The 23,281-nt window shown below is 32.0% G+C and overlaps 1 protein-coding gene across 3 annotated transcripts in view; it reads right to left on the reverse strand.

Moving 5' to 3' along the window:
- Positions 1 to 3,120: 3,120 nt before the first annotated feature.
- The window catches only part of Sam-S (S-adenosylmethionine Synthetase), a 30,226-nt gene continuing 10,065 nt past the window's right edge, over positions 3,121 to 23,281 (reverse strand). For 2 of the 3 annotated variants that reach the window (XM_080166409.1, XM_080166407.1), the window contains exons 4-17: positions 14,149 to 14,255; positions 13,036 to 13,129; positions 12,474 to 12,586; positions 9,303 to 9,339; positions 8,952 to 9,058; positions 8,468 to 8,554; positions 8,022 to 8,094; positions 7,302 to 7,387; positions 6,798 to 6,869; positions 6,496 to 6,579; positions 5,972 to 6,049; positions 5,310 to 5,365; positions 4,792 to 4,895; positions 3,121 to 4,364 (exon numbers count right to left, since the gene is read on the reverse strand). In XM_080166409.1, the coding sequence (XP_080022535.1) occupies positions 4,793 to 4,895; positions 5,310 to 5,365; positions 5,972 to 6,049; positions 6,496 to 6,579; positions 6,798 to 6,869; positions 7,302 to 7,387; positions 8,022 to 8,094; positions 8,468 to 8,554; positions 8,952 to 9,058; positions 9,303 to 9,339; positions 12,474 to 12,586; positions 13,036 to 13,129; positions 14,149 to 14,255 (1,097 nt within the window). In that variant the 3' untranslated portion in view covers positions 3,121 to 4,364; position 4,792. Of the gene's footprint in view, positions 4,365 to 4,791; positions 4,896 to 5,309; positions 5,366 to 5,971; positions 6,050 to 6,495; positions 6,580 to 6,797; positions 6,870 to 7,301; positions 7,388 to 8,021; positions 8,095 to 8,467; positions 8,555 to 8,951; positions 9,059 to 9,302; positions 9,340 to 11,792; positions 11,906 to 12,473; positions 12,587 to 13,035; positions 13,130 to 14,148; positions 14,256 to 23,281 lie in introns of all 3 variants that reach the window. The other variant, XM_080166410.1, reaches the window with a different exon arrangement.

A 23,281-nucleotide genomic window follows, 5' to 3' on the forward strand; every position in this document is an offset into this window, starting at 1 on the left:
AGGAAATACTATTTTAATGAAGAATATAAGAAAAATTTAAGAAATAGTAGTTTTTCTAACGGCCTCATGATAACGTATTTTTCATGAGGACGCGTAACCTTCAATTTGTACTCTCTAACAGCCTCTCTCTCTCTCTCTCACACACACTCCCTCCCCCACTCTCTCTCTCTCTCCTCCCCCCCTCTCTCTAGCAACAGACTCTTTTAATTTCCACACTAGACCAAGTATGATAAACCATTTTAGACCATATTAAACTTTTCTTTGTTATTAAATAAACACAACTAAAATTGTTGCCATAATAGCATCAATATTATCGAAGGCATTCAAATTTGATAGGACTGTTAAACTTTAAAGCCTTTTGTTAACATAAATTTTGAGTGTAATCCCTGTATAAAAGTAACAGGATGTTTGTCTGTCAGTCTGTACTAAAGAATCTCGCTAACTGCTAGTCTATATAAGGATATTCTTTACATTGAAGCTTCTTATAGCTCCTGAAAAGGTTTGATTTTGAGACTAAAATTGAAAATTAAAAGTTACTAGAGCTAAATATCCCCCGTATACCCTCCCCCTCTTGTTGCCTCTAGAGGCGTAGCCACTATAGTATTGTAAAAAAAATTGTTTATCAGGATTTTTCTACGGAAGAATGAACTTCAATGATTCATTAGTTATACTTTATTTATAAAGGAATCAGCATTCAAAATATAATATCGAAAACTATCATAAAAAGCATATGTTAGAGCTTTAACATTCCAGTTACGCTAAATAATAAAAAAAGCTTTAAAAATCATTCTATGTAAATTCTATTTTTTGTCCGGAGTTCATGAACGCTGTTTAAAATTAGGAATTTAGGATGGACAATAAAAGATCTCCCCCATGAGTCTTGTGCGTAAAATTTTGTCTTTGGTAACAGGAATTATATTGTTGAAAGGAGGTCAACACCAACCACCATTATCCTCTCCCTCCCTGGGTAAAGTTATGAGAAATTTTTGACGTTTGTTTTCTTGGAAATTCTTATAAACAAAACAAAATCGCATGATTCAACTTTTGCCAAAACTATTTCTGCAATTTCTGTAGCCAAGCAAATTTGCCAGATTTTTGCAAGGATTAATATAGATGGTTATACAGGTAGCTAATTCTATACTTACTATCCTATGGAATAAGATTTGATTTATTTTTAATCGAAAATGTTTAATTTCGTTTAATACGACAATAGCAAAGTATTAAAAAACAAGAATTGTAAAAAAATGCATATCTCAATAAAGCTGTAGTAAATTTTCCTTACCAGTTTTGTTAGATTAGGCCTTAGGCACCTTTGGGTTAACAAAACTGGTTCTTATTATATAATTTTAATTTCCGCAGAAAGCTGTCTATGATACGATGCGTTGATTCAGTTGTTGGTTATATACAGCTGTGTGAATATACCACACATTACAGCAGCAAAATCGTCGAACATAACACTAAAAATTTATGAAATTATAGGCAAAAGTTTTTTAGTAAAGGATACTTCTGACGTCCTAGCATTTTTTTTTTTTTTTGGGGGGGGGGGGAGCACCATTGGCCGTCTATACGTGTTAACGGCCTTTATTACGCAAAAGTTCTTTTTTAAGGTTAATGTTACTTAGTGTTTGTTGGGTGTAATCTACCTAATTAAATACAGGAAGGGAGGAGACATTAGACAGTTTACATAAGGGCTAATTTTTGTTTATCATCATTAGGGATGTACATCAATTTAACGGCCATTGTCATATCCTTTGGATTCGAAACAAACACATCTTGTTTGAGAACCATTAAATTGTTCAATATCGAACGCTTTGTTGAGTTCAAACTGTCATTTATGACAGGTTTAATCGCAGGGATCTAATACACCATCACAATAGCCGATAAAGGGATCATGTGATGTATGTTATTCCTCAAAGATGATACACAAAATAACTCTTTCTTTAATTTACAATTTGTTGTTCAAACGTTTAAACATTCAACCAATCAAAATTCAATAAAAGTAGCATATTTCTAAAAATTTTCTTTTGTCAGTCACGCCAGTGTTTTGCTTAAAGATTTAATTTTCCTCAAATTCGGATTGTAATAATGGGTAGGTATAGGATATAAGTAGAATACATTGACATTGACTTGCTAATATGGACTCCATTTATTGGTAAGTTCATTTATCCAGTAGGAGGGGAGGGGATAAAGGAGATGTATGGTGGGTATCGTTGTTTTAGCCAGCTGAGAGTCTTAATTTATCAGAGTACGTGAAAATCTGGTGCAACATCCAAGTAATTATATATCTATTATTGCAAAATCTTTTCTGTAAGTCATTGTTCATCTCAGGGTTTCGGAGCCGTATAATTTTGATGCGGCTCCGGCACCGCGGAGCCGTATTTGGAAATACGGCTCCGGCTCCTACCTTAAAATTAATATATCATTTTTTGTTCATTATTGAATTTCATAAAATAGAATAAATAATATGAAATATTTTGCTTTTATTTGATTAAAGCCATATAAAAGTAGAAGGATGTGTGTCTATTTGTTAATTAACAATAGTTTTTCAGTTTATTATATAAAAATAGACCGTTGCCAAATTATAATATTACTTTAAAAAATCATTTTTAGCTAATCTGGAGCCGGAGTTGTTTTTAACGAAAAATACGGCTCTGGCTCCACCAAAAATGTTGCTGCTCCCGGCTCCGAAACACTGGTTCATCTAATCAAAGTACTAATAATTTATCTGATAATGTAAGGTTAAATCAGGGATCTTGAGGGATAAGTCAACGTACAATGTACGATTAATTTATACACACCCCAAATGATGATTACCAAAATCACCCGTCCTTAGATCTAGATAATTGGTTGAGAAGTTTGGACATTATTGGTTTTTAACAAATCTTAAAACAATAAAAAGAATCCAAAGATGTTAAGCCGACGAATAAGAATATAGGACATTTGGTACCATTTAAATTTTCAGTTCAATGTCTCCTCCCTCCTTGGGTAATTTTCAGTAATTTGTAGCTAATAGGGTAGGTATGGTATCTGACGTTATTTAGACCAGCCAAAACAGAACAAATTACGATCAGAGCTAATTCTAGAGTAACTACGCTACCGATAAAAATAAATACTACAAAATTTTAATTTTAACTTTTGTTGATTGAAACATTTAAGACTGGGTACAAGACAATTGTTCAATATGTTTACAATATCAAAACACAAGAATCATAATAATAGTAGTATACAAACAATAAAGTATAGAAAAAGTTTTCACAGGTATGCAAAAGAAAGGAGCAGAGGGGGGAAAGTTTGTCCCCCTTGGAATAAGAGGGAAGTTTTGTCCCTTTTTTTCTGTTTCTTGGGGGGGAAAAATAGCCCCTCTGAAAACTCCCTTCTGTCCTAGATCGGAGTGACCGGAGTGACAAAAATAATCGCTCTTTTCCTTTTAAAATCACATTTATCACAACACAGGCGCAGACATTTTAGCACGTGGCTTTTTTATGGGAGGGAAATTATGTGACATAAACATTACAAAAATTAAGCATTTTCATCTTATTTTAGATTGAAATTGTATAAAAAAAAGTTTATTTTCTAAAATAAGTTGATAATACTTACAATAAACATAAGTTGCATACGTATAAAAAAATAAAAATTAATGGCGGGAAAATGAATTATCTGCGCGTGCAGTCCCAGGACTTGGCAGAAACAAGGAGCATTCCATGTAATTTTGCCAGCATCAACTAATTGATCAATACAAAATAAAATTAATAATTGTATTAATACATCATGGTTCATTATAGATACTCAAATTGAGAAAAAAAAATCATAATTTTTTTTATCAATTTTCAGCATCAAATACTAGAAACAAAAAAAGGCGGGAAAACAAACTGACGATCAATCAATCAAAACACTTGGGCAAATGGAATGTCGTCGTTTCGAGATAAGTAAGCATCGGCCAAGCCAGACTGTGGTCATTCAGAGAAGGTTTGCATAGTGTGATTAGTTTGTACTGTTTGATACAGTACAGTACAACAGCTGGACATGTTAATGTACAGTTAGTACATAAGTACATACAATAGGACAAAGTGTACACTGAATAAGAGTAGTACAATTTTTTTTATGTACAAAAAAAGTTTTTTTTTTTTAGATTTTATCAACAAGAAAAAGTTGACAATAGATAGAAAGGGAAAATTTAAAAATAAATTTTTCTACTTTGCTACAAAGAATATAATTTTAAGGTGCTTTTGATTGAATATCAAGCATTTTTATAAGAAATTTTAAAAATTGTCTTTTTGATAACTTGAACTAAGACAAGCTGGTTTTCTGATGGGTTTAAAGTCTGTTGAATCAGCTTTCAAAGTTCTGAAGTTTTCTTGATTCTCCTATAATAAGAAAAATATATTATTCAAGATATCTTATCTGTTTCTTTTTCTAGGTATATATTTCTGTCTTTTTGGCAAGTCTATTTTTGTCTATTATTCTTTTATTAATGCAATCAGATGTATGCAATCTGTCAGTCGAATGTCTTTCTGTCTATATGCAAACATGATCACTGCTATCTATGTGTTAACTACATTCAAATCCACATACCTGTTTACCTCTAAACTACCTATCTAATGCCTAGTCTTAGTTCTTAAGGGTCTTAAGCTGTTTCCAGGTAACGATTTCTAGTTTCTACTAAATAACACAATGGCTATCTAGCTTTGTAACATGATATTTTTTAAAATTATCATCTACCTATCTGTCTACCTACCCAGCTATAAAGAAAATATCTTCCCAAAATTAACTAGCTATCTATCTATCTAATACCTTAGAGCTTGAGGGTCTTAGGCTGTTCCCAGGTGAAGATGTCTCTACCGAAGTGACCGTAGCTGGCAGTCTGCTGGAAGATGGGGTTCTTCAGCTTAAGGTCCCTAAAATTACATAAAAATTATAATCAATATTAAAGCAACTTATAATATTCTAATCTTTTAAATTTCAATTTCTATGTGTTCACAGGTAGAGACAATAATTTATATCAAGAGCAGGGGTAGCCAGTCTAACAATCAATTCTAGAAAAAATCACGAAACCTTTTAAAGAACTGTGGAAGTATATTTTGTTTTTTCATAAACCTGAAGAGGGGTGGTTAAGAAGTGGAGGAAAAGGGGAATGGGGTTGAGGGGAAATTTCACTTTGTCCCTGATCAAGAGCAAAATTTTATATCTATTCTACTAATCAAATACATATGAAAAGAAGAGGTATTATGGGCTGGCAATAAAATTTTCATCCTATGACATATCCTGAACTAATACAAATACTTTTCGATAGGTATTAAAATTAATCTTACTTGACAATTCTGCCGGGTCTCAGGTCAAAGTTGTTCTTGACAATTTCAGTCAGCTCCTAAAATAAAACTTTTGATTAAAAAAGATTAGTTTTCAGGAAAACTGATGCCTTTTTGAATAAAATATACCAAAGAGACATCCCTTTAACGCCCCAATGTGTATCGGGCACACACACACACACACAAATGGAAAAACTTTTTGTAGACTACTGTTATGAAAGTCCCAAGAGCCAATGACGAGAAAGCAGTACGTTTTTATTCAATTGGTGGAAGAAGTAAAAACTACATGCCTTTTTTTATTTCTACTAATTCCATGTTCTATTTGCTATCTTACTATTTGTCTATTTCACTTCTGGTATTTGGTACCGCTTCCAAAGCCCATGAAAGCACCTAACTATCTTATTATCAATATCTAGCTATCTGTCCATATAATAAATCCCCTTTTTGTCCTACTGTCTATCTATTTCGCTACCTTCTTAGACTTATTACATTTTCGACGGTCAATAACAACAACCAAAATAAAGGGGGGGGGGGGGGGGGTCAAATGAGGTGACACGACATACCAGTAATTTTATTTTGGGCGCTACTCCCTTAGTTTTAGAGATAATTGAGAGAAATCCCCCCCCCCCCTTTTCTATCCTAATATGTAGCTATCTATCTATTACCTTCTGAGACTTGGTACCGCTTCCATAGTCCATGACAGTGACAGACAGGGGCTCGGGCAGACCAATAGCATAGGAAACCTAAACAAACACAATTACAGAAAAAAAAATAAAATAATGTATAGGTACCTTGACTAAAAAATATATTTAAAATGATGAATAAAAATATTTCATTATGGAAAGAAAACATTCTGAATCACTGGCGAGTTCACAGAGATTCAACAGGGGTAGAGGTGGTATCTAGCCTTGAGGGATTGAAAAAAAGGAGAAGGGAGTTCAGCTTAGTATCTAATTTTAGGGGGTGTTTTTTTAGTCCCTTCTTCTGCACATCACTGTTTTGAACAGTCACAGTCTTTATCGACAACTAAGTAAATGTTTCCCAAAATTTTTATTCTCTCTTATTTTCTGAGATGCTTATATCAACGCGAAATTATTATTAATTTGTATAAATTCTGTAACTAACTAGCCTATTGAACTATTATTAATATTCTATACCATTACCCTATCCCTGTATCCCTGATGCTTACCTGAACCAGGCAACGACGGCAGAGGCCGGCCTTGACCAAGCTCTTGGCCACCCATCTGGCAGCATAGGCAGCAGAACGGTCAACCTGAAATAAATAACATTCATTTTTTAGTCCTAAAAATCCGCAATTTTATTCTTTTTAAATTATATGAAACTTTGTCAAGACGTTTTTCAAAATTTAGTTTGATTGGTATATGAAAAGTCTCAGCAGTGTTTTTAAATAAAAATAATAAACCTAAAAATCTGCAAGCTCAACAATGACTTGTTAATAGTTCCAAATAAATCCGCAAGATGGTTCTTTACCTTTGTGTAATCCTTGCCAGAGAAAGCGCCACCACCGTGAGCGCCCCAACCGCCATAGGTGTCAACAATGATCTAAAAGTATTATGAATTACCTAAAACTTTATGTTTAAGGTTTTTTTTAATGATATACACGAAAATATTTTTTTGCTTTTTTATTAAAGTCTTTATATTCCTGCATGTCTTTCACTTTTCTATCTGATTATCAAATAACAGTTGTCTGTGCCTTTCTTTCAGTATGATTGACCAATATCGTACATGGGACCAATATCAATCTTATAATCTATATATTTATGTACCTATCTATCTACTTTTCTGCCAGTAAGACCTGTATCATATGTGAAACAACTTATAACAACTTTATCTTCTTTCTATGTCTGTCTTCTATGTCATTGTCTATCTATCTATCTGTTTAAGATCTGTAATACATGTGAAACGACCAATAACAACTTTATCCTCTGTCTATCTATCTTTCTGTTTATTTTATCTATCTATCTATCCATCTACCTTTCTGCCAGTAAGACCGGCATCGCCCATGGGACCACCAATAACAAAATTGCCGCAGGGGTTAATGTGGTAAACGGTATCAGCATCTAAAAGACATAAAAATCAGGGGAAAAAATAAGCATTTCAAGGATATTTTTAAAAGTAGAACTTTTAAATTTAAAATTAAACCTTTCTTCTATCATTCTCATTGAAAGTTACATGATGTCAATATAAAACTAGATTAATGGATATAGAATATATGTGGATATTATGACAGGGGAAAAATTGCCGTCAATTTAGGTTGCTAACATGGAACCCGTTTATTGGTCGGTTCGTAAATAAAGTAGGAGGAAAGGGGATGGGTTAAAGGGGGTGGAAGGAGACACCCGTTATTTTAGCCAGCAACAAGTTCACTTTATTAGAGTATATGATAATCTGGTGTAAGATCCAAGTAATAATAAATCCATTATTAGTTTTAACATGTCCTTACCGACAGGGAGGGAGGGGACTTTGGGCTGTTTATTACACTAGTCCCCAATGTCTTATAATAGCGTTTTCTCATTTGTTGGCTTAACAACTTTGGGGACTTTCGTGAATTGTGATTGGTTGGATCATTAAGTTAAGTGTCTAAACGTTTCAACCACTGATTGTAATCTACAGGAGAGGTATTTTGTGTATTATCATTGGGGATGTACAATAATTTATCGGCCATTGTCTTATCCCTTTATATCCCTGACTTACCGAGGTATTTCTTAGGGATTGTTGTGTTGACCACCTTATCCATAATGTCTTGTCTCAAGCATTCCAAAGAAACCTGAAAAAAAATATTTTGATATAATATTTATATTATTGTTACAGGATGTAAGTGTGTCTGTCTATAGCTCAAGCTTAACCGCAGGACCGATCTGTTTCTCCTTAACAATGAAGATCTTATGTCCAAGGAGGGGCTATATCCACCCTCAGAAGAGAAATCTTTCTATAAAAAGAATTTATTTCCCCCCCCCCCCCCAATTATCCTGTACAGTTTTTCAACAATTTTACTTGCAATTTTGTTTCGACTTTTATTATTCATTTATATTCTGTTTATTCAGTTCTGACACTCTACAAGTGTTAATGTTAGTTTTGTATAACCATTTCAGAGCTTTGCTTTTATGTATGTTGTCATTCTAAATATTAGTTATAATTACCTTCTCAGAGTGTTGAACAGAAACTACAACAGTGTGGACTCTGGTGGGGATGGCGGCTCCATTCTCAAAGTGGTATTCACAGGTAACCTAGAATAAAAATTGGTCATCCATCTGTCAGACGGTCACTAGAGAAGTTTTCTTTGTTTCAGCCCGCATTTTCTTTTCAGTTTTTGTTTTGTTTTATTTACGGCTGTTTTTAGTTTTTATTCAGATAAAAGGTTAAAGAAAAATGCGAAGTTATAGTGAAGCATAGTAAAAACTTCAGACAAGTTGTACTCATACCTATTCGAAGATTTGGTTAAAGACTATCAAAAATATTAATAGCTATGGGGCTCTTGAAAGGGTGGTGGTACCCTCCCTTAAAATAGTTATAGACCTTCCCAGTACCTATGAGCAACTGCCCTATGAAGAAGAACCATATCTGTTCAGTGGTTAGCGAGATCCTTTGGTACACAGAGATCCTTTTACTTTATTATAAAGGTACCTGGGTCTTTGAATCTGGCCTGGCCCACCAAAGGGTGCCGTCTCTTCTGAGGTCAGCAAGCTTCTTATTCAGCTGATGGGCAAGAACAACGGTAAGGGGCATACATTCTGTACCATTAGAATATTTAAATTCAAAGTTAATAGTTATTAAAACTGTTTATATTATTTATATTGACTAATATTTACGTGTAAGAGTCAATGTTGTAACTTAAAATTGAATTATCAAATTGGTATTAAAGTTTTTTAATTACCTATAGAACATTAGAAAATGACTGAAAGTACTAGTTATTTTTTTTCGAAAGGTAGAAAAGTTGAGAGAAAATTGTTTTAAAAATTGAATTTAAATAATTTCCTTCAGTCTCATCGGTAGCATAACCAAACATAAGACCCTGAAAAAAATACCTAATATGAGAATATTTTAAAAATTTTAGTAGATTTTCTAATTTCTTTCTGAATTGTTTTGTTTTAAAAGACTAAACAATATTATAAATTCCCTTTTCTTCCTTGTAAGGCTTTTTTTTAAAGAATACTTAACCTAAGTTAACCAATAATGAATAATGAAAATTTAAAAAAAAATAGTTAAATATTGAAAAATCATAAATTTACTTTTTTAAGTTTTAGAAATACTTAAAATATTTGACAAAATAAAATATATTAAGATATTTTAAAAAATCAAGCTTTAAACAACCAAAATAAATTAATCCCAACACATGCTACTTATAAAATATTAAGATTAGTAATAATAATATAGAAATGCCTATTAAATAGATATCATACTTTGTTAGTTAAATTAATAATATGCAAGACAATATGAGCAAATCCTACAAAAAATAAACAAAGAAAGTATTTGAAAAAAAAGGTTTAAATTTAAGTTCCTGTCAAGAATACGAGACCAAAAAATATTTGTGGTCATTAAAATTACTTAAAAGGGTTGAAAGCAAAGATTACAAGAAAAATATTAAAATATTGGAGGGAAATATTTGATTTGGGTGTACAAACCTGGTCGCCAGCACCTACATTATCACCACTTCTCTCCTCCTTAAGATGTACACCTGCAGGTTCAAGCCACACAGTTCACTTCACCATTTATGATATTCGATATATTATTACTGGGATGTTGCACCAGATTTTCATGAAGTGATGCTTGCAGCTGACTAAAATAACGATACCCCCCATCCACTCCCTCCCCCCGGCCCCGTACTAAATGAACGGAATTACCAATAGATTATGTCCATATAAGTAAAATGAATTAACAACAAATTTTCCCCTGTCAATATATCCACTTATATGCTATATCCATCTTTATGGAACATTGCCTTAGATTGTTATTCCTGATCTTATGGACTATTACTTTAGTGTTTGTCATTTTAACCATTAATATCTCTAAAACAGCTGAAAAACAGGTATATAATTTTCTGGAAAGCTTTAATTATTTCTTTTGAACGAATTTAAGTATTTAAAGGCTATAATACGTTGATTGATTGATACATACACCAGTTAATTTTAATTACATTGAAAAAGAAAAAATCTTTCAATTCTCATATTTGATAGGTCTGTCCGTTAGTCTCAATGCGTTCAATGAACCGTCCGTCCGTCCTATGAAGACAGTTTAATGGTTGAGTGTGTGTGTTTTATTCCTTTAGCAATATCGGGGCTCTGTTCTTCGAGTGTGACCATCAGATTCAGGGTCTTGTAGTCGAATCCTTAAACACAACATGGCACATGCAATATTTTAGCATATCAATGAAGCTTTTATATAGTACCTGTAAAAAACGACGTCATATAATACAAATGAACAATGATAGGCCAATACAAAAACTAAATTACTAATGGTAGGCTAGTATACATTTTAATTGAACAATGGTAGGCCAGTATGACGTCATTTCTAATAGGCACCAGAAAAAGCTTCTAAATTAATATATTTTCCCTGCAAGTAATATTGGAGATGAATTGTGATTTATTTACATAGGGAGAGAAGGGAGGGGGGCGTTTAATAGCTTTGATTGAGATGGCACAAAGGCATATATTTTTGATTAGACATTAACTTGAAATTCTTGAAATTTTATCCACATTTCATCTCCATACAACTTTTATTATTACATAGATAATCAAAGATTTTCTTTTTCATAACTCTGTTAGAAATACATAAATGATAATTATTAAATGTTCCCCATTAAATATGATTTTCATCATGCTAAATAAATTATTTGTTAGTAATTTATTTAAATAAATACTGTAATTTAATCCCTTTGTTAATCATTAAATTAAAAAAAATGAAATACTGTATTTAATACTGTCTATATTTTATCTTGAAATTAACCTAAAAACCTAAAAAAGGAAGAATTAAATTGCCCAACAAATTAGAAGTACTTCAACAAGGACAATAATCTCCAGAACAGTACAACAGGATTCAAAGACAAAGAAATCTTTAGAATTACCACAGGACAGTTAATCCAATTATACAAAACCACTGGACAAAGGGTAGAGGGGGTAAACTTAGTTGCAGACAAATATCGAAATTCATGATTTGTCTGCAATCAAAGAGCTTTTTTTTCCCGCGTAATTCCATTAAGTTGGGTTGTAGTCAAATGCTCTTATTAAGTTAAAGTGTTCTTAGTTATGACCATTTCATATGTAATAATTTGGTCATAATCTAGAACAGTTTAACTTAACATAAGCGCATTTGACTAAAACCAAACACCCAACTTTATGGATAATGCGCAAAAAATGACCCTCTTTACCACAAAACTACCCAGACCACAATGAAGTGAACAGTACACAATTTATCCAAAGTGTACACACACTGACCCATGTGTAGTGTACAGAACTGTACTGCCAGTACCTGATCACCGGCCCCAACATCATCCTCACTTTTATCCACATGAACTCCACCAGCAATGTCGGGACTCTGTTGCTCTATAGCTACCATCAAGTTAAGGGTAGCATGGTCAAATCCTACAGAATAGGTTAAGGTACATATGTAGTTAGGTTTTTCTTGTAAACTAAATATCTCTTAGACAGCTTGTGTTATATCTAATCTGCCAACATGGAACTTGGTTATTTTTTTATGGATGACCTCTCTTGAGATTTGAAAGATCCTAGAAATGAAGTTAAAACTACAAATAAAATATATTTGAATCAAATTCAGTAGGATTGTTGTTAGTCTTACACTTTTTAAGTTCCCCAATCATGCATTACAATATTGTATATTAAGTTAATGAACCAGCATTTCTCAAAGCATTGAAGAAGATCACTAAGAAATCTTGCCAATAACTGCCATAATTTACTGTCAAACTAAAACCAAGAACAGGCAGCAGCAAAGACTCTAATTCTGTCAGGATTTAGAAACTCGGCCAATAATCCACCAAAAACAATTCCACTGGAAGCAACAAAATTAGCCTGAAATAATTTAATCTTCATGCTCTACAGGATCATTATTATACCATATAATCAAATCATGAGCTATACTGTCATTAACACCCTCTTGATCATGCTGCAGCACCCTTGTAGAGTGGACACCAACCTGATCACCAGCACCGGTGTCATCCTCTGACCGGTTAATGTGGACACCGCCAGCAATGTCAGGTGACTGATGCTCCAGGGCAACCAGCAAATTTAGGGTCTTATGGTCAAAACCTGATTGGGATACAAAATTGGTATAGGTACAATATCTATGTATGTACATTACATGATGTTGATATTATCTTAATTAAAATTGAATTTTCCCTTTACATTTTAAACAAAAGTTTCATTTTTGTAATGATTGTTATTAAACATTAAAAGATTATTGACTCTTATGTGCAATATGTATCGTTCTATGTAATCAAAATAGATAACATTTTGTTTAATAAATTAGGCGCTTTACCACAAAGTAACCATTTAAGCACTGATACCTCCCCTTATAATGGTGATGAAAAGCCTTGCAGGCTTAGGAGTGCCCCGCAGGGCTTGATCATAGGACCAACCCCATTTTTCCATTTTTTTTAGAAATAAGGGGAGGGGTATCAGTTCCTAACAGGCACTTTATGTGAAAGCACCAAAAATTATGATAATAATCAATAACATTGTCACGAGCTAACACATACCTTTAGAAGAGTCATCATAACCAATGTGTTTAACAGTGTCTCTGACAGTTTTCTGATAGTCAACATGGGCTTTGCTGGTAATCTCACCACAAACCTTAAATTAGGATATAATCAACTTTGGGTACTTTAATTGGGCACTAAAACCTCCCCTCTTACCTTACAAATTGTGAAAAGGAGAGGGTTAGTTTTTCGTTTATTTGTTTATTTAGTCTGGGCATTGAGCACGTTAGAATAGGTTTTGTCGGGTACAGGGTAGCAACGCTGGGTTAGGGCACGGCAAGAAAATACCAACATTCTATTTCGTTCATCTGAAAAATAAGATGGGGTTTCGGGGTTCAATGGTATACAAGCACTTTGGGGGAAATCGCATGTTTTCTTTTTAAATTCTATTGAAAAGGCTAAATTCTAAGATTTGACACAATATTAAATAACAATGGTTAAAACCTAATGTTCATTAAATGATATTTTTGATTGATTAGATTATTAACTGCAATCCTAAATGTACTTAACCAGCTAATCTTATAATTATCTTCTGATATTGAGATCCAATTACAATTTATTGTTTAAGTTCTAGTTAAAAATAACCTAATTTGTAGATGTTAATCTTTAATAAATCATTGTAATAGTACTTTTTAAGTTTTATTTGGGTCTTTAAAATTTAAAATTACATAATTTAAAGTCAAAATGTACTTTGATGAACTGAAAGTAAAATCATTTGAATAGTATTCCTTATCTTCATAATTATAGTAAATAAATAAACATGTTATCAATTTAAAGATTTAAAGTGTACATTTCATATGTATATTAATATTTTTGGCTTATAAAAGCAGAATTTTGTATCAATATTTATGAACTACTTATTAGTTTTTTTTTGTTTTTTCTATAATCTGTTTGTGTACATTTTATTGTTTATCTTTAAGGAAAGTATATTCATTTGATATGAGGTGAGTAGGGATAGACTACGAAAAGATCCCATAAAACACATTTTTTACCTAGTATATTTGGACACCTAATAAAGCTAAAAAATCATTGTTCTTACTTAATTTCTCCCAGTTTGTATATGCTTGCCTCACCTAGGAATTAAGGGCTAGGTCTATGGAATATTAAGCTTACCATAATCATGCCAGTTTTGGTGACAGTTTCGCAGGCAACCTTTGCGTCAGGATCCTGTCTGAGATGTGCGTCAAGAATTGCGTCACTGATCTGGTCACACATCTTATCTAAATAATGATATTTATTAAACATTTTGCACTGGTTAGTCTGAGCAAAAATCAGTAGGTAGGAAGTAAAGGAGCATATATCCAGTTATCATAAAAAAAGATAATTACCTAGGTATATTATAGACAAGAAAATATTATGTTATTTTATCAAAAAATTGTCTTCTATGTTATCCAAAAGTTAGCTTTCTCCTTTACATTTGCATTAGAGCATGAATAATATCATGAATAAAGGGATAGGCCAATGGACGTTAAATTCATCTTCTCCACAAAAAAATATAGTGAAAATGAAATTTAATATGTGGAGAAATAAGATTTTTTTTGTTACCACTGACTTTCCCCTCCAACATATTTAATCTACCAAGGGCAAATGTTCCAATTATGATATTTCCGGTAAGATTTTAATTATTTTTTCATGGCCCTATCTCTGTCTCCCAGAAAGTATATTAAGTCAAATATGTGTACTCCAAACCAGTATAAACCAGATGAAAAACATAACCTACATAATAGAATAATGTAGATTATGTGTTATTTGTAACAACCCCAGTTTTAGTCCAAAAATTTAAAGGGAAGTGGTGGGAGGGTGTTTTCTTTCTAGGGGTTATTCTTTTCAAAAAGCGGTGGTACTGGTACATTCCCTCAAAATAGTCAAAGACCTTCCCAGGAATTATGAGAAACAACACTGTAAAGTAGAACCATACAGACAGAAAGACTTTGTTTTTCACATATGTTATAAATGCTCGTCTGCTTTAGATTCTTATAACAATGAGGCATTTTGACAGTACTTATTCCATAACATTTTAAATAATGTATTTTAATTAAAAATATGATTCCTGTTCTATCTATGTATGTCGTAATATGTTTAATTTTCCTTACATTACGCAAAAATGTTTATTTTAATTATGTTTAACATTGCATCATATTGTCATTTGTTGTGAATATATCTTTAACCCAAGGATAGGGATTGGTGAATTGTGTATTTTTTTTATCTTTTCAGGTCTTTTAACCCTTACAGATCGGAGGGTAGGGGGGCGGTTTCCGTTATTTTCGGCGAGGGTAAGAAATTTTTTTTTGTTATGAAAAACAAAAGTTCGTCCTAAAATTTGGTTATCCTAGCTTTAAAATTGGTCGCTCTACAGCTGTTTTAATATTTGGCGGATAGCCGCTAAAAAGCGGCTAAGGAGCGGTCTGACAGCTATGACTAGAAAAAGTAATTTTCTCTAAAAATACACATGAACCACCAGAAAAATTTGTTACGTATTTATCTGTAACAGGAGCCCGATCTTATAAGGTGGAAATTGGGGCCCGATCTGTAAGGGTTATATTGGGCATGTAAGAAGATTTGATGATTTTATAAAATAGATGATTTAAAAACATCATAGAAAGCATAGGTACAAAGCCTCCTAAATAAAAATTCCATAGTAGGGTTGGCAATTTGTATCCGAATCCGGGATCCGTCCAATTTTTGGTCAATTTTGGAATCCGAATCCGGAATCCGTTTTTTTAAAGCGGGTTTGGATTCTTAATTGTTAATCTAAAATTAGCGTCTTGGGTTTTTTTCTGTCAACTCCCCCTTTTTGAATCCGACATTTTTTTGACGGATTCTTGTAAGAATCCGAATCAGGTCCAAAATTTTGACGGATTGCCATCCCTAGTACATAGAACTAGAAAGTAAAAATACTATTTTATCATTGTTATAATCATGTTTGTATCTATTTACGACGTAAAGATAATAAATACATTGGCATATATATTTAAATCAGGTTTCATAATTAGGTAATAATAAGAGGACCTACAAATTAGAGGGTCTACAAATTTTCAGTTTATGAAATATTTGAAAATCCGATAGGTTACAAGTCATGTCTTTTTTCTTACAAGCTGTTTCCCGCAATATTTAAGACTCTTTTAGAACAAATATCAGGGAAGCTTTTAACAGTCCTATTAAGACCAATGACAAAACTATAGGACAATGGACAATAAACTAAAATCCTCTTCTACTTAATTATTGAATGAAATTCTACCTTTGGTTAGTGTAATTGCCCTTGCCCTTTCCCTTCCTATCCTGCATTATTAATTTGCAGGGATCTTAAGGGACAAGACAATGGAGGAAAAATAAACAATAGGATAAACAAAATTGCCCCCCGGATGAACAACCTCTAAAGGTTTAAGAATGCAAATGAAGGAACGAGTTCATGTATAATGACCCAACTTCAATACTTTATATTCCTTTCAATTGACCATGTTTTTTTTCTTTTTTTGTAGAACCTTTTTTGTTTACAATTTTGAGAAACCATGGTCTATAACGCAGAAGGAAGTTGACTTGACCAAAATATCCGCTAAACCACATGATTTCTTAGTTCATTCTAATTTTTACCAGTTACAGATGTATTATATAAATAATACTAGTTTATGTAGGTAGATAAACCACTTTTAAATCATAAGATTTCTTGGGCTATTTTGGATTTTGGAAAAGTACGTTAACTTTTGTCTTTGAAAAAATCAGGAAATTTTATTTTGGAGGTCCAAGCCAATAATTTACTAGTGGAGCAAAGATAACCCCCTCCCCCATTCCTCTATTAAAACCTTTCTATAATACTGTGTATGAATCGATATACAATTACTTGGATGTTGCACAAGATTTTCATGTACTCTGATAAAGTAATACTCGCAGGTGGCTAGAATATCGATCCCCCCTATACCCGCCCTCTCCCAACCTAATGGATGTCCGAACAGACCAATAAATTAGGTCCATATCAGCAAGCTAAATTTACAAACTTTCCTTTGTCAAAATATCCACTTATATCCTATATCCATTTGCGTATAATATAAATTGTGTACATACAAATAAGAAAGTTCGGGAATAGTCCCTTTCGTGACATTGCGTCATAAGGGGCGATTCGTCGTATTTTAAAATAGCTTTTTATAGGTTATTTTAAGTTAGGTTAGGTTATATTGGATTAGGTGATTGACCCAGAGGGTTAGGTAATTGGCCCTGCAGGGTTAGAGCCCCCCGCAGGGGCTTGAAATAGAAGAAAAGCTACTGTAAAAAATACGCAGAATCGCCCCATAAGGTGCGATGTTACGAAAGGGACTATACCCGAAAATTCTCTTGTTCGATATCTATTCAAATAGTCATACAGCTGTTAGAAAACAAACAGAATTTCTTTTATAATATTTTTGTTATTCAACTTTTTACAAAAGTAGCGAAGCACAAAACACAATACCTAATGAATAAAGACATAATGCAAAACAGAAAATAACGAAACCTATGTTCGTAATTAAATAGGTGTGTCCTTTGCAGTTTGACAAACAGACTGACGAACCATGTAAGTTATACACTGGAGCCACTACTTGATGATGGATAAACAGATCTATATAGTATAGATGTATATATAAAAAAACTACCTCCCTCCCTTTTTCAAAGAACTCTTTCTTCTGCTTCTAAATTATTTTCTGCTACTTGGCTGTGTTAATATAAGTGACACCATGGGTTGATTTACAATGACCCAATAGAAGGGTTGCACAAGGTGGTTGCGATGTGGAGATACAGTTATTTAACCCTTTCCCCCTCTAGTGTTTTACTCTAATGATGGATATGGTCATGCGTAGATTTTGCATTTGTGTAGATTTTCTGAATAGTAGTATTTCTGAAAAGGTCTAATCATAATCTATTCATAACAGTTCTAATAATATGCTATGCAAACCGATCATAATTTTAAAGAAATTTTATTGTATTAAATACAACGTTTTTCTCATTTTAAGAGTAAATGTATTTTTAAAGGTAAAAACAGATATTTTAAAAATAATTAAAATTTTTTTTAAAATTAAATTCTTGCAAATATTTATTTTTTTTATATTTTTTTAAAAACGTGATAGTATCTTGGAGTACTATAAACAATTATAGGTCATTAAATGATGACATAATCAACCTTTACATTACAAGAAAACTTTGTTTGTAAAGATTTAAATTATTTTAGTGGAAACAATTTATTTTTAATTTACTTATCCCTGTATCCCCGAGATAGGATAAAATTACAAGAAACAGATGCAGACTGCAGTTTTCAATAATTTATACCATCAGGTTAAAAAATAAAGTCATGCAAACTCAGCACTTTTAATTATAGTGCTTTAGAATTAGTTTTTATTAGTAGAGTGTTTTTTAATTAGGTTTAAAAAAAGATAAAAAAAAACAAACAATTTGGGATATTTTTTCCTCACATGGACCAAAAATGTTTCTGGTACTTTCAATAGGGCATTTACCCTGCAGGACCCTATGCGTTATTTTGTGTTCACATTTAATGTTATTAACTTTTAAAACTTGTTTGTTGGTTATCCTTGACAGAAAAATTTTGGACAATAAAACACTTCCTGTATGAAAATTAGGGTTGGGGATTTAATGTAATTAGGAAAAGCAGATGAATTTCAAATAAACATATATATTACCATAATTTCACAGCGTAAACAAGCTAAAGATAATTTTCTTCTTATACCTTTTTAAAAATTATTATTTTATGAAAATCAAATCGAATTATAATTCAATTAAAGTTTTAGCTAAGATTTTCTAAATCTACGGATCGACTTTTCTATGAAAATATCTAAAAAAAGCAGTGGCGTGCACAGTGCTTCACCAAAAGTTGGTGCAACCGTTAGCGATTGAAAAAAAAGTGGAAGACAGGCCTTCCTAATATTAGTTTTAAGGGGTGTGACACCCTTCTACACAATCCTAACACATGACACTGATATCGCGTATTTTCCACATTTTTACGACAAATAAAAATAAAATTTATGTTCAGATCCTTAACTTTACGAGGGGGAGGAGTATTGTAATTAATAAGGAGGAGAATACCAATACAAGAAATTATGTTAAGTTGGCAGCGCAGCTACATTATAAAGTTGATCTTCAAACAACATAACATTTAAAAGTAAAATAGGAGAAATTTTGATTTTAAAACTTTTACAACCAAAACAAAAATTTCTGCCTCTTTAGCCATATTTTAGTACATAAATTATCTTGAAAATTGTTTATTATTTATGTGATTTAACATCTTATAACATAAATTATTATCCACGACCATGAATCAGGAATGTCCTTGTTAATTTGTCTCATTTTACTCTGCACGTCTATTGACATTTACATTTTTAAAAGCGAAGCTTTTCTATAATTAGGGTCGGTCCGTCCTTAACGGATAGCTTTTTCGTTAATTTAAACATTATATAATTTTTTAACAGATATCTAACTTTGTATGATTATTTCTATAACAATTTTATTAGGTATGATTTAGGAAACGTAGCATTTCTATAATCGCTAACAGAAAGTCAGTACGTCCATTTTAACATGCTATTTTTTTTTAATTTTGACAGGAAATTTTACTATATGATATAATTATCCTGACCATCGAACACAGTAATAGTGTCTGACGAATTATGACGTAACAAAAAAAAATTAGCCAATGAGAGGCCGTTATTGACCAATGGTAAAATTTATAGTGGCCTCTCATTGGCTAATTTTTTTTGTTACGTCATAATCAGTCAGACACTATTACTGTGTTCCTGACCATCTGATTTTTACCCATTACAACAAGGTACAATGATATAAGCAATGCATCTCTATAATCAAGTCCTAAGAATGTAAACATGGCCTTACACATTATCCTGTATTTAAGCATTTTTGCCAAAAATATACTTACAATTTTATTTAAACTTATACATTTATATTAAATTTATTTAGTTTTGTTACTCTACATGTTAATGTTCGTTTGTCCTATTGTTTCAGAGCTTCACTTTTATGGAAGTTGTAATCCTTGTTAGAATATAAACTTGAGATAATTAAACAAGTTGAGTTTCTAATTAAACAAGGATAACAACATTCATAAAAGCATAGCTCAATAAATCAAACGGATACAGACACATAAACACATGTAGAGTAATAGGACATAAAATTAATTAATTAAAGGGTAATTATTACGGATATACCAATTTTTTAAGACTTGCTTGTAAATATGCTTCGCTTAGAACATTAAAAAAACGACGGGAGGGGACATTGTGCTGTTTTTAAACTAGTCAATATAATAATGTTTTATTCAGTTTTGGAGACTTATATTGATTGGTTGGTGCATTAAATTAAATGTCCGAATGTTTCAACCACTAATTGTGATCTACAGAAGGGGTAATTTTGTGTTTAATTATTGCATTTTTATAAAAATTTATATTTCATTGTCTTATCCCTTTAGATCCCTGACAAAAATTAGGAGTTACATTATTAAAAGGCGGGACAATACAACCCATACAGATTATATTTTTTGAGGCGAAGCTACTTTTAAAAAAAGATTTTAAATTACAGTAATCAATGATATGTAATAATACCCTTATAAATAAATGTTATCCTATGCAAATATGGACGATAGATTGACGTACATTCCAGATGATGATTAAACAAGGATGACAACATCCATTAAAGCGAAGCTCTAAAATGGTAAGACAAACGAACATTAAAACAAGTAGAGTGTCATGATAATTTAATATAGGAATAGAGGAATCATCATAAAAAGTTTGAAATTGATTGGACAATTCACACCTGTTTAAATTAACGAAAAGGGCTAACTAATTAAAGGGCGTTTTATTTTGACATACTTTTCAAAAAGCGAATCTTTTCTATAATTAGTGTCGGTCCGTTCGTAACGGATAGCTTTTTTCGTTAATTTAGGCATGTTAGAATTTTCCTATCGATTTCAAACTTTGCATGGTGATTCCTGTAGTAGTTAGGTACGATTTATAAAGCGTAGCAACTCTATAATCATTACAAGAACGTCCGTACGTCCATTACAAACATATTGAATTTTTTACTTTTTTACCAAAAAATTTTTATGTGATGTAATTATCGGATTGATCTGAATTTTGGTATATTGATTCCTTGGAACAGCAAAGTATATTATTATAAGCGAAGCAACTCTACAATCAAGTCATAAAAATGTAAGTATGTACATAGACATTATTCTGTATCAAGCAGTTTTTCAACAAATTTAGGTACTTACAATTTTGCTTCGACTCTTATACATTTATATTCTGATTATTCAGTTCTGACATCATACAAGTGATGATGTCCGTTTGTCCTACTGTTTCAGTGCTTCGCTTTTAATTATGTTGCCATCCCTGTTTTTTAAAGTCTTGATAGTAAATATGTTTCGCTTATAACATTACAAAAACAAAGTGGGGGTATATTGTGCTGTTTTTAAATAAGTCCCAAAAGTTTTACAAAAACAACCCAGGAAAACCATCCTTTTCTGTCCAAACACCCAGGGTATCAGGTTAAGTAACACCCATCAGACAACTAACTCTTTGATTACACGATCTTTGTCTCAGAAGTCCTAACAGTGCATGGTATGAGTTGCTCCTGTTTTGAGCCAAGGCATTCCTCCTACTCTATCTATTTATGTCGCGCACCTGACATAGTACAAGTAGGAACAACTTTTGATGTCTTTAGTTATGACGCAGTGTTAAACCTATCACCTCTCGACGACGAGCGGATGCGCTTTGTTTTGAGCAACGGTCGTGAGTTAAATTGAAAACTACTAGCAGAGAAAAACCTTTCCTATTTACCGACGGAATAATCGACAATCAAATTATTGAGTAGCTTCACTCAAAGAGAGAGAGAGGGGGGGGGACAATGGGCTATTTATTACACTAGTCTAAAAACCAAAAGTTTTATTATAATGTTTTCTTATTCGTTGGCTTAACATCTTTGGGAACTTTTAATAACTTTTGGTAACTTTGATAAGTTAAACGTTTTAACCACTAATTATAACCTACAAGAGGGTTAATTTTTGGGTTGTATATATTGGGGATGTACATTAATTTATTGGCCATTGTCTTATTCCTTTAAATCCCTGAGCTTTCTTAGACAGGTGAGAATTGTTTCTTATGGTGTTTTATTCTTACAACAAAATAAATTTTCTTTGAATTAAAAGAAACAAAGTATATAGTTCTATGAGAACTTGTGAGCAGTTATAGAAAAATTAAAAAATAGAAATAGAGCACAAAATGATTAGGTAAATGCATTTAAATTTAGCAATAACATATCGGTATGAAATTACTAAATTTGTAAAACAACAATACATGAATATTTGCTGTAGTGTTTATTTGTCGCTGTGTATGAAATCCATATCAAGTTACTACTATTATTGGACATTTAGTGTGAATTCGAAACAGTCAAGAAAAACGTTACTGGATATTATAGACTTAGAGTTGACTAGTTTTGCCCAAGTCTTTTATACTTTATATAAGAAACAAAACATTGAAAATAATAAAATTTCATTTTGATATTCCCTAAATTCATTGGAGGCCCTTCAATATTTTGACTAAAAGATTAGAAGCAATCTTTTCTAAGCTAGATTATTGAGTATTGTAAGATAATTTTATCTCTTTTTTACACAATTCTATTTATTATCATTTGCCAATAAAAAAAAATTGAAATTGTATAAACACCATGTAACATCATATCATGATTTCCGTTCACCAATGTCGATTAGGAAGGGTGTTTACATGGGGCGTAGAAGGGGATTGGAGACCACCTTTTTTTAAATTCAGGATTGGTTTAACTTCCAGAATACAACCGAATTGAATCTTCAAAATTTTAAATAACATTGACAAGAAAGGTAGGTATTTTTTAAAGGTTTTACTGTTTTGACACTTAAAGGAGAGAGTATATTCGATAAAAAAAATATCCTAAATTGGAGAGAACACCGAAAAAAAAGTAAGTTTTGCCAATTTTTATCTATTTAGCTTAGATCTGAACTTCCTGATATCATTTTAGAATTTTTTTGTTAATAAGTGATCATATCAAATAGCCCCACTTTTATTTGATTTTGAATATTCCCCTGCACCCACGCAGTCTATACGTTTTTTCTACATTTATGTCCATTCAGAAAATCTATTTCAGAAAACCTATAGTCAATCATGGATATATCATACAATAATTAACAGTCTCATCTTGAATAGCAGCTTAGAAAATAACATTTTCCTATGGGCGTTAT

The sequence above is a fragment of the Acartia tonsa genome, chromosome 7, assembly GCF_053477335.1.
Source record: "Acartia tonsa isolate MP-2025a chromosome 7, ASM5347733v1, whole genome shotgun sequence".
NCBI lineage: Eukaryota > Metazoa > Arthropoda > Copepoda > Calanoida > Acartiidae > Acartia > Acartia tonsa.